Source organism: Wolffia australiana, chromosome 4 (assembly GCF_029677425.1).
Source record: "Wolffia australiana isolate 7733 chromosome 4, ASM2967742v1".
Taxonomy (NCBI): Eukaryota; Viridiplantae; Streptophyta; class Magnoliopsida; order Alismatales; family Araceae; genus Wolffia; species Wolffia australiana.
Window position 1 is genome coordinate 13,733,181 of NC_135838.1, and position 12,613 is coordinate 13,745,793.

The following is a 12,613-nucleotide window of genomic DNA, read 5'->3' on the forward strand; positions in this document are numbered from 1 at the left end:
GTTTCTCTATTTCCAGCTTATTGTGAAAGCTGTGCCAGTGAAAGAAGGTCACAAATTACAATTTTTGTGGCCAGTAACACCAAACATTCAGCATTACAAAGAAGGACCCTGTAGGTACCTTGGACATCTTATTGGGCATGAGGGAAATGGGTCACTGTTTTTTGCGTTAAAGAAGTTAGGTGAGTTTACTTGGTCTACTCTTAAGAGTGAACAAATTTCATCCAATAATATACATGTCATTGTGATGCATAATTAACCCCTGACATGTATTTTCTTTGTGCTTGGTTTATGTTTTATTAATGTTAGTCTCTCTTATTAGCTCCATTTTACATTTTTCTGTATAGTTTTATAGAGGGATCTATCTCAGTCTCCCTCTCATCTCTGTTGAATTTCTTGCAGAGGTTCTCATCAATGTCAAGGCTGTCTGACTGAAAGACTTTTTTTACATATGAATTTTTTGAAACCTGGTTTTATTTTGAGTATTTCTAGGATTTTGGACTTTAATTTGAATTTGAAATATTTTGAATATGGAGACTATGGAACCATTTGGGTAATATTTTGCCGCTTGCTGACATCCTTCATCAATAAGGGCAGCCAACAAAAGAACCTCACCTTGGGGGAATTTTTTGGTTCGTAGGGGGCGTCACTGGTGGAAGGTCCTTTGTTCTTCCTCTATGTGTCTGCGGTTGGACCTCTTGTAACCATCCTATGCAGCGAAAAACGTGGCTATCCACACGGTCTGTCTTTTGTGCCTCTTAGTGGGCGTTGGTGGTTTATGTTCTTTTGCATCCTTTTATATTCCTCCACTGTTTGGGCGGACAGGGTGTTGACCATGCATGGATTCTAACCGGCCATCCCTACACTCCAAGACCATGGCAAGAGGAGTCTGTGCAACAGCAAACGAACATGAAAACTCTATCTTTACTCTGCCCAGAGCAGACCATGCATCTGCCCAAAACTAGAAGGCTGTGCTCTCCCCCAGTATAGCTTTGAAAAATTCTCAAACTTGAGGAAGTATAGCTGTGCTCAGCCCCTTCCAGAACATAGAGGACACTTGGACTGGAGCCGCACAATGCTCCTAGTCCAAACTAGATCCACAGTCGTCCTTCAAAACCTGTGTAATACTTTGGCTTCTTTCCTTTCCAATTGGTGCCTCAATGCCATGAACTTCATTCCTCTTTATTTTCCACCTCTTCTCCCTACATTGCTGTCCCATTCTTCTTTGTGTTTACCTCAGGTACAGTGGGCCGCTGCTTTCACTCTGCACCTTGCTCCAATATTTGACCTTTCCTGCTTGGCTACCAGCCACACCTTTGCACTAACAGTAGGTTTCCTCATTTCTTGGCTACCAGCCACACCTTTGCACCCGTTTCATCCTGCACAAACCACGTTTTCCTTCTATACCCGGTGAGTTTGCCAAATATATCCCCCTTCATGAGTGGTCTTCCCATGTGCCATCGTGCTCCAAGCTTGACTTCGCCCTCTGTTCTAACTCCGAGACATGCAGTCGGCCCTGCAGGATGTTTACAATCCAGGACAACTATCTCCTTTTGCTCTTGTGGCATTTCCTGTGTCTGACTAGGTATGTGGTGTGGTATCCTTCAGCAGTGTCATATCTGTCTATGGTGTTTGGGTCGTCACATGGGTTTGAGAAGCCAGAGTCTCACTGAGGTCCTCAGCGCTTGTAGCAATCAATCTGTTGGGTTCTCCATTTAGTGTCTCTAACCTTGGAACTGGAATTTGCAACTAGAAGACTACTTCCCATTGGGAGTGGACTCGCATGCTGTGCGGGAGTTTCGCGACAGAGGGATCTCGTCCTGGGGTGGAGGGGGAATCAGGTGAGGTTCTGGGGGGAATATGAAGGGACGTAAATTCCCTCTGGGCTGACATATCCCAATGACACTCAATTGCTATTTTCCGGTATTTTTGCATCAGAATCCTATACAGCTGGTGATTCTCATTTGTAAGCATGTTTCATGGATCTATTTTGGATTTTGATAGAGATGTGTAGTTCGGGTTGTACCTTTGTCAGCTATATATTTTTTAGGACGATTCAATTTTGTTGTAATAAAGCTGTATTTTCTGTGTCCTTTCATCACTCAGAAAAGTTAACATCAAATAATAGATTTTTACTTTGCATGAGAGATGCCTGCACATAGTGACCATAACAGTCTTACATACTATTTGTCTGCGCTTGTTTCAGGATGGGCCATAAGCCTAAGTGCTGGTGAAGGGGAACATAGCTATGAGTTCTCATTTTTCTCAGTGGTCATTGAGCTTACTGATGCTGGACACGGTTTGTTCCTCCATAATTCAAAATGACAGATCTCTTACGATTGTTGGTAGAGTCTGCATACCATTGTTTAGAATACTTATAATGATTCGATAATATTCTGCAGAACACTTTGAAGATATCGTTGGATTGCTGTTCAAATATATTTCCCTCGTAAGGAACTCTGGGCTTAAGGAATCCATCTTCAAGGAGGTACAGGGTTTCCGTAGATCTATAGTTCATGTCCAATAGGAAGTAATGCTTTGAAGTTTCATTTTTCTGATGTTAATGCATGACATGCACATCTCAAAAAGTATTGGAATTTTACTGAATGTGGACCCATTTATTTTGATAACATCTTTGGTTGGATTTTTGTATGTATATTGCCATAAGTGTATTTTGAGAGCTTTTTTTATTTTTTATTTTGAAAACTATTTTGAGAGCTTTTCAAACATGAGAGTCAAGAAGAATGATGTCGTGGATGCATTCAACAAATATGGAGTACATACATAGGACAGTCAGAAGTGGGCTAATGTCTGGCATGACAGCTCATCTTAACCCTTCTAATTTATTGCTCAATAAATGACCCTTCAACTGTAACTGGAATTTAAGCAAGTGGTCTCTGAGTTATGAATTTTGGGTGCTTAATTCCAAACCCTAGTATCCCACCATTGCATCCAATAGAGAACTTCCCTCTAGTGTTTAACATGTCACTAAAGCCTGGTCAAAAGGTCTTAGTGCGAAGATTTCAGCCGTCTGTGGGTATGAACGGGCCTGTCTGCCACTTCAGAAGTATGTTGCTTGCAATGCATGTGTATCTGGTGTGTGCTCTACTCCTGCTGTGCATCTGACAGGTGTGAGGCCCATTGTTGCCGTGCATTTGTCTGCCTTGTGACATGTTTCAGCCACTCGCCTAACTGCTGCATGGACTTAGTCATTCACTCACAACCTGGTCAAAAAATTGTTTGTTCAAAAGATTGGTCGTGCACCCCTATTCAATTGCTTCTACACTCGCGATCTTTTCGGGCAGATTATGTGTTTGACTGATTGCCTGTTTGACAGATTGCCCGTGTTTTTTTTTTTTTGCTGTGGAGCTGCTGGACGGTTGTGATTGACCCTCCATGCACTGCATGTCCGCATGCTGTGCGCTGTTGAGCTTGACCCCTCCCTAGCATTGAGCCATCTGCCAACTACAGAAATTGCAGCTTATGTAACTTCAGACATTGGTTTGCCTACCAGTAGTCCCACCGCTGAATGAGTGATCTCTCATAAGATGGTATATCCACTCCATGCATTGCCTGAGAAAGTCTGCCTCATTGGTACCGTTCTATATTAGTGGCATCAGTTTGTGGTTCTGACTCTATGCATTCCTATTAAGCAAGCATTTGGTGAATGATCCAGAGGCTGAAGACATAGCTTTGAAGCACTGGAAGCTGACAAAGCCTTTATTCATAGCAAGCTCCTTGGCACCATGATCTTTGAGTAGTTTGACAACTTTCTTCATATGGACATTGTCATGCAGATATGGGACCAGATCTGCAGGAATTTTCCTCAGAATAGCAATGCCTAGAGTATCTGTGCACTAATTGATCAAACACAGAAGCCAACTCAAGAGAGCCGCTCCATCATGGAATATGCTAGTGAATTCAAGTCTTTAAGGTATGAAGTTGACCAGTACTGGCCATTAAAGAACCCCTACTGTGAAGGATGTCGTTACATTCTACGCCATTGTGAGAACCGGTGAGGGAGAACGGAAGCGAACGGTGGGGAGAACGGCATTGGGAGAAGGTCAACCGTAGGGCCAGGTCGGAGCTTGGTGAATGACGAACGGTGGCGTGGAAGAATGGTGGTGAGGGAGAACGGTGAATGGTGAATGGCGGCGAGGAAGAACGGTGGCGAGGAAAAACGGCGGTGAGGGAAAACCGGTGAGGGAGAAAGTGGGACATCTGGTTCGAAGCCCAGGTCAACAAATGGCCCAGGGAGAAGTAGACGGAGAAGACACATGTTCCAGCATCCTCCAAAAGTGCTTGGTGGGCGATGTGTTCAGGGACCATCCCGATATCAAGAATGTTTGCGCCGGCTTATGGCAGAAATTCCCTTAGTTGGACCAGGCGGAGGTGCAAAGGATAGATGCACATTCCTTGCTCCTTCGAGGGGCCTCATTGGCCGCATATGTCACGGTATGCGGATGGAAGCAACGGGTCACTGATACCACGGAGGTGAGGTGGCAGCGAGTCGTCCCTTCTGATGGGGCTGAAGGAGTTAAAAAGATGGGGATACTAGTGGAGGTGCACGGGGTCCCATTGGTGCACCGTCGAGAGATGACGTTAGCAAACCTGGTCGCCTCTTTCGGCCAACTTAAAAGCATCATCTTGACGGGGTTAGAATTCGAGGACCCAAATGTGGTGCTGCTAGAGGTCGAAGTGATAGAAGGGGAGGAGTTGCCTGAGTCAGTTTGGGCTCAGGGATACACACGGGCATTCAAAGCCAAGATAAGGGCCAAGACCCCTCCAGCCGCGCCAGGAGAGTTCGGAAGACCGGATGCCCATCAGGAGGCGGTGGAGGGGAAGGGTGATTCCCCCACTGGAGTCGCGGAGGACGGAGCTTCAATGGAGGAAGACGTACAGGATGGGGTGAGTGGGGCCCCGGTCCATGTGGAGGGCACATCATCGGCCATCCCGCCGGCCTCGACCATGGAGGATGACCAAGAAAACCTCGAAGATCAAAACCTAGGGAGGAAAAGGGTGAGACAAATAACTAATGACGATCTCCGCCGGTTTAAGGGAGTGGTTTACCGGAGGGGGAAGTTGGCGCTTATGGAGGCGGACGGTAAGAAGACCTGGGTGGTGTCCGGGCACAATGGTCAGATACGCCTAATCGCCGACGGACGATCCAAGAAGATGGCAGCTCGTCGAAAGCCACATGGGGCCGCGCCAAGGGATCAGCGAAACAGCGGGGAAGAGGCTGTAGAGTCCTCTAGCCACACAGAGGACGCTGCGATGGAGGAGGTCCATGGCGCACATCCGACGATGGCCGAGGAGCTGGGAGTAACCCTGGAAAGGGTGCAAGGGGAGCAAGCATCGGATCATCAATGAAGTGTCTATCGTGGAACACACACGGACTACGGGATGAAGGGAGACGGGGAGTTGTGGGAAGCTATTCGCGTCAATGGGGAGCGGATGTGGTGTGCCTACAAGAGATGATGTTGGAGAGATGGGACATTAAGGTATGGAACTGGGTGGGAAGGGGTTCTCTAGAGGGTGTTGTGGCCGTAAATGCCACGGGCAGATCAGGGGGCTTACTAGTGGCATGGAACACGGCGACCTTTGCTAAGGAAGGGTCGTGGACAGGACAGTCGTGGTGGCCGTTAAAATACGGAGAGGAAGCGACGGATTTCAATGCACGGTGGCATCGGTACATGGTCGGCTCATTGCAGCCCGACGTCATGGATTGTGGGAGGAATTGGAGGTAGTCACCTCCCTCTTTCAGGGGTCCCCAATGCTGTTTGGCGGGGATTTTAACGTCAATCTGGAGTCAAGCGATAGACTGAATGGCTTGGGAGGGCAGGATCCAGGATCAGAGGTGTTCTGGGCATTCATCTCAGGGGCGAGACTGCAAGAAATGGGACCGATGAATTGTAACTACGCATGGCGTAGTACGAAAGGTCCTACCATGCTCTCCCGCTTGGACTGATTCCTGTGTTCGGTCGACCTATTGGAGGGACATCCATTAGAAGATGTACGAGCTCTCCCCAGACCTTTATCTGATCACGCCCTAATTATATGGCAGGATAACGTTGGGCAGGTTAGACCCACCTACTTCAAATTGGACCGATCGTGGCTACGCGAGAGGGGCTTCAGAGAGAAGGTGATAGCATGGTGGACGGGTCACTCTTCACAGGGCTCAGCCACGATGAGGCTGGCCACCAATCTGGTGGGCCTACGTCATTACCTCATCGGGGTGAAGAGACAGATTCGAGAGGGAAGACACCGAAGATGGGATGAAGCCTTAGTGAGGGTCCAGCATTTGGACGCCATTGAAGATACAAGATGCCTGGTAGAAGACGAACTCAAGGAAAGGAAAACATGTCGAGAGGTGGAGGAGGAGGATAAGAAGCTTGAGATGGATTGGGGGCAAAGATTGCGGCAGATTTGGTTGAGGGAGGGAGATGCCAACACTCGGTTCTTCCATTTGGTGGCGAATGGAAGGCGGAGGTCAAATCACATCTCCATAGTGAAATTGGGGATCAAGAGTTTGTGGGGGCACAAGCGGTGGGAGAAGCACTAGCGGGCCATTTCCAAACGGTAACTAAGCGAGGACCCGAAACCAGTGGCGATGGGAGGGTCGGGGGTATCCCGATTATCACAGCACAACAAGATGAGCTAGTGAGGACTTTTAGTGCGGAGGAGGTGAGGACGGCGATCAAAGGTTTGAATGGAGAGGGAGCTCCGGGCCCTGACGGCTTCCCCGTCTTTTTCTTCAGCGAATTCTGGGAAGTTGTCAGCCCCGACGTGATGGATACCTTGGACGAATTCCAGAGGGGCAAATTTGGCTTGGAAAGACTTAATCTGTCATACTTATTTCTGCTGCCCAAGTGCATGGGGGCAGTGAATGTGGGGGATTTCAGACCCATTGCTTTGTCGAACTCCATCTATCTCATCATTACCAAGGTGATAGCTCATCGTTTGAGGGTGATAATCGGGGGTTTAATCGGTCCATTCCAATCGGCCTTCATCCCGGATAGGCAATTGCAGGAGAGCGCGGTGGCGGCAGGGGAGATCGTATGGGCATGGAAGAGAACGGGGACAAAGGGATTTATTTGGAAGGTGGACTTCGCGAAAGCTTAGGACTCCCTCGATTGGAAATTCCTATGGTCCGTCATGAGAAAGAGGGGATTTCCTAAGGTGTGGGCGACCTGGGTACGACAGTGTGTTACATCCCACTCTTTCTCGGTCTTGGTCAATGGCCAGGCACAATGAGGGTGGATCCACCCACAGAGAGGAGTCAGGCAGGGTTGCCCTTTAGCACCACTGCTGTTTGTCCTTGTGGTAGACACATTGACCATTTGTACCCTTAAGGCATGCGAGCGAGGCTTTTTATGAGGATTTCACACAGCGAGCTATCCGGGGGGCATCCCATTGCTCCAGTATGCAGATGATACAACATTCTTTATGGAAGGTTCGGTAATAGAAGCTCACACCGTATTGTCCCTGCTGGAGTTGTTAGCAGATTTCTCAGGACCATATCTCAACCGGGAAAAGTCAGCGTTTGTGGGGTTCGGCCTATCCTCGGAGGAGGAGACTCTATGCACTCGCACGCTAGTTACACCCCGAGGCTCTCTTCCGATGAGGTATTTTGGGCTCCCTCTCACGGGGAGACAGCTCTTAACCGCAGAATGGCAACCAGTGATCGATAAGGTGGAGCGGAGGTTGGAGGGTTGGCAAAGCAGGGTACTATCACGAGGGGGTCGTATGGTACTCTTGAGATCAGTGCTATCCGCTATCCCTATTTTCTACCTTTCGATGTTTAAGGTGCCGGCAGGGGTGGCCAAACGACTCGAAGGATTAATGAGACTGTTTTTTGGGGAGAAAATGGAGAAAGAGGTAGAGGGACACCCCTGTATCCTGGGATGTGGTCTGCAGACCCATGAAACAGGGAGGACTGGGTATTCTCCACTTGGAATCTATGAACCTCGCATTGTTTGCTAAATGGGTTGAACAGACGGTGTCATCGACGGAGGGGCTAGCCTTCAAGGTGCTAAGAGACGTATATGATCCGTCGTTGAATTGGGAGAGGGGATGGGCACACAGGAGGGGGGAATCCCCTTTTTGGCGTAGTCTGCGTCAAACCATTCCTCACATCTGGGATTTGTTTGACCCCAAGTTGGGGGACGGGGGAGGATTCTGATTTTGGACTGATAACTGGACAAAGCACGGCCCCTTGAAGCTGCAGTTCCTAAGACTTTTTGCGCTGGCAAGGAACCCCAATGTCGCCGTCAGCGAATGTTGGGAACGGGCTTGGGTCCCTAACCTTCCTGGGACTTCATCGGACGATCGTTTCGTGGGGTTGTTGGGGATGCGTGAGACCATCCTACCTCTCAGCCACTCGTGAATCTCCCGTGATGGGTGGGTATGGCGGGGGCCGCCTTTCTCAGTGAAGGACGCATACTTGAAAATCCGAGGGGAAGCGAGGGACGACATCTCAACCAGTAATACATGCCATATCATAATGAAGCAAAAACTCCCCCTAAAGGTGAGACTTTTCGGTTGGTTGCTGAGGAGAAGACTGGTCACACGGGTCTACCGCAGGCAATGGGCACCGATGAAGCCCGTCTTGTGTCCTCTGTGTGGCGGGGGCGATGAAGACTGCTCACACCTTTTTGTTGCATGTCCTATTGCCAGGGGAGTATGGGCATCGCAACAGATCTCCGGGGTGAATATATCCTCAGACACCGATTTTTGGGCATCACTACACGACTGGTAGATACCAGAACAGAGCGGAATGGGGGAGAATACTAGCAACACTTTGGGCGTTATGGATGCATCGAAATGATGTGGTGCTCAAGGGAAGGACAGCATCGGTTGAAAACGTCATCTCGGACGTTGCGGCTTTATTATCTTTTTGGGGGTTGTGGAGATAGAGTGAAGGCCTTAAGTGGCCATATCTGTATATGATGTGTACATATTCTTCGCATTTTTAATGGAATAGGTGGACCAGCGGTTTCCGGGTGGTCTGCCCTACTTTTATTTCAAAAAAAAACATTCTTCGCCATTGTTTCTTTATATTCCTTGTGAAGCCAGAACATGAAAAAATGCAGCAGCAAATTCTTCATCGGAATAAACTCCTGATTTAGATGAGGTCATCAACAACCTCTCAGAAGATTCCACGACTTGCTCCCAACCAGACTGAAGAGAAAAAATAGGATCCTCGGGGCTCTGAGGATGGCTCTCAAGTGGACGCTCGAGAGTCAACCCTAAAGCCGACACGCCACAACCACCAACTTGCACGTCTCCACCCGCGCACGCCTCTACGCTTGTGGGTGAGAGCCCGTTTGTAAGCATGCGGCTGACTTAGAATTATTGTTGATTCAATTGAAGAGCATGATCAGTTTCACCTGGGGCTACTAATGGTGGCCGGAAGGGTATCGCCTAGGTTTGTCATCGGGCAGCCAGAAGTGGACTTAAGAGGTCTGGGTGCAGAAGAGGGAGACTACTTCGATACAATCTTTTCTAAGACGTATTGCCGTCGTGCCAATAAAAGGTTCCAATAGGTGGACCACATGTGGGATCTCACACGTGGGAGCTCAGCTACAAAGACCCTATAAATAACCAACAGCTGGAGAAGGGAGAGAGGAATCTCTTATTTTTCAAAAATCGGTTCGTGGAAGGCGACGGCGGCTGAAGACTGGGAGCAGGAGAGAGCTGCAACCAGAGAAGGGAGAAGGATCATCTGATTGTTCTTATCTGTTTTCCTTTCCCCTGGCTCTTGCTTAGAAATTGAATGGGGGTCCTGCTCCTCTATTCAATCTGTCAGTTCTATATACAAAATTTACTTGGTGTACCTGTTGAATACCAAATGTTAAGTTGCAAAGATAGTGAGATTACTCTGTGATCGGATACAGAATAAGTTTGACATCTCTGTGAAGCAATTTTTGTCTGAAAATGACAGGGACTATTTAAATTCTTAAGTATTTAGCTACTTTGGACAAAAGGTAATCCTCCATGGATTGTTTTCTTAGCGCACACTCCAACCAACTATGGTCGCAGTACGAAGATTGAATATCTTATTTATGGTATATTATGGCAAAGGCTAGAGCCCTACTTTTGCAACGATGTGTCCCCAAGGCTTATTGAGAAGAACCTGTTCTTACCAACACTTATCTTGTAAATTGGATGTCTTCTAAGAAGTTGGGGTAGGACAATCCTCTCCATAAACCGTCCAAACATTTCCACCCAAATGTTTCAGATGCATCACCTATGTTCATGAAGATGAGAACGGGATGACAGGGGGCCGATGACTGTAACCAACACTGTGGGTCGACGGGCGAGGCGTCGGCAGCGATCATGGCGGCGGGAGGGGTTTCCGTCTCGAGCGTCATAGTTCGGTTCCGACTGATGGGCGACGAGAGGCCGATTGGTATGGCAAACGAGGAGGATGGAAGGGATTCCGGCTCATGATCTTCCGTCGTGAAGATCTTGGCCAGGAGGGCACCAGTCGAGGAGCTTTCCACGATAGGGTGGGCAGACACGATGAAGTTAGAAGAGAGGGAGTCTGGGTAGCTGAAGGGTTGAATGCGTGCAAGGACACCTGCGGCAGGGTTTCATGTGTGCGGGCTTCCGTGCTGCGGGGTCCCACCGAGGCGTATGTTTCCACCATGATGAGTCTCCACGCGGCCGCCGCAGGAGATTCCGTGCACTGAGCAGGCGAGACGACCATCCCAAGGAGGACAAAGACGACGGAAGGGGGTTTCATTGTGACGAACGGGATGCAACCCCAGGTGACCTCGGCTGAGGGGTTGTACACCTTGAAAGCTCTGGCGTGATGACCCCAGCATTGAGTTTCAATAGGGACGTGCGAGCAGGGCTGACATGCAGAGAAGATAAGAAAGAACTAGAAGACGCATGCATGCTCAATCCATTGGCAGGCCACTGTTAAGGTTCATTAGGCCCAGTAGGGGCATTATCGTCTTTCTTTCTACATTTCCATGAGGTTTCCTTGAAGTATGTAGCCCGCTTTGTTGGAGGGCAGGACATGAAGTACTGAGTAGTTTGTTTCAAGTAGTCTCTTCCTCTCTCTCCCTCGACTAGGTCCACTCCGTCGAGTCCTCCGGCGACGTCCACTCCGCCGTCCCTCTGACCGCTTGTGACCCTCCGGTGACGTCCACTCTGCCCGGGTTCACCCGTCTTCGATACGATCCCGACTGGGGTCCTATCAGCCACACGCACACAAAATGGGGGGACCAGGATGACAGTCAGGTGAGGGCTGTCGAAGCCCCACTGGGTAGGGAGGGGGGGCAGAGTGGTACTTGGGCTGCAGAGCATGGACCCCTCAGGCGAGTAACATATGCTGGGAGAGGGCAAGGGGACCCTGCATACCAGGGCACGGGCAGAGACACATATGTTGCAGGCCGGCATGGGCAGTCGCCATACGCACAAGACCATGAAAATCTTAGTGCAAAGCCACGCGGGGAACAGAGGATGTAGAGGAAGGATGGGTGATGGTGGTATCTCGTCATGCCAAAAAGACAGCCCATAAACACATATCCCCATCGACCGCCTGCCGGTGAAGAAAATAAGTGCTTCAGGTGTCTGGCGCTGGGCCACCACGCATGAGAATGTCAAGAACCAGTGACCTGCCGCAGGTGCAGAGGGGCAGGTCACCGTTAGTCCAACTGTCGACAAGGGTGAGGAGGAAATACTTGAAGCCATGCTCAGAGGGAGCCCTCGGAACAGAGCCAAGGTCAACATGTGAACCAGGGATGTGCTGAAGGGGTGGATGCACGCTAGCATCCTCCAAAAATGTTTGGTGGGAGATGTGTTTGGGGGCCATCCAGAAATTGAGGGAGTTCAGGCTGGCCTATGGAAGAAATGCTCAACGTTAGAGCAGGCAGATTTGCAACGGCTAGATGCTAACAGCCTCTTTCTTCGGCGGGTACCAATGACCGCATATGTTGAGGTATGTGGCTGGACGCAGGGGACCGAGGATGCCACAGAGGTGAGATGGCGTCGGGTGCTACCCACAGATGGGGCCGATGGAAGGAAAAAGGTGGGGATCATATTGGAGGCATACGGGGTCCCAATGGTGCATCGCAGAAGATTGACGATGGAAAATCTGGTTGCCTCTTTTGGGCGATTTAAGAGTATCATCTTGACGGGTTTGGAGTTGGGGGACATAGCGTGGTAAGTTTAGAAGTTGAAATGATAAAAAGGGATCCGATACCAGGATCGGGCAGGTTCCACGGCTACGGGGGATCTTTCATAGCTGGCATTACATAGAGGACCATTCCGCCAGCACCTTGCGCAGTCGAGGGCCAGGGAGTTTGACGAGGGGAGATGGATGGTGGCTCCACCATAAGAAGACTTTCACAGACCTTGGAGGAAGTAGTACAAGATAGAGATAGTGCAACATTGGCCATACCATTGTCACCTACCAAAGGGGACGCTACCCAAGGAGAGCGAAGCCCACAATGAAGGAGGGTGAAGACACCTCAAAGAACACAGCTGGTCAGTAATGAAGATCTTTGTCAGTTCAAGGAAGTGGTTTATCATCGAGGGAAACAAGCTTTAACAGATGCGGAGGGTAAGAAGACGTGGGTGGTGGCTGGGAAGAACGGTCCAATGC

General features: G+C 49.3%; 1 protein-coding gene across 2 annotated transcripts in view; it reads left to right on the plus strand.

Moving 5' to 3' along the window:
• LOC144702035 (Insulinase (Peptidase family M16) family protein) overlaps nucleotides 1-12,613 on the plus strand; it is a 57,670-nt gene that overhangs the window by 13,908 nt on the left and 31,149 nt on the right. For both annotated transcript variants that reach the window (XM_078573895.1, XM_078573896.1), the window contains exons 10-12: nucleotides 17-179; nucleotides 2,204-2,296; nucleotides 2,400-2,485. In XM_078573895.1, the coding sequence (XP_078430021.1) occupies nucleotides 17-179; nucleotides 2,204-2,296; nucleotides 2,400-2,485 (342 nt within the window). The remainder of the gene's footprint in view (nucleotides 1-16; nucleotides 180-2,203; nucleotides 2,297-2,399; nucleotides 2,486-12,613) is intronic.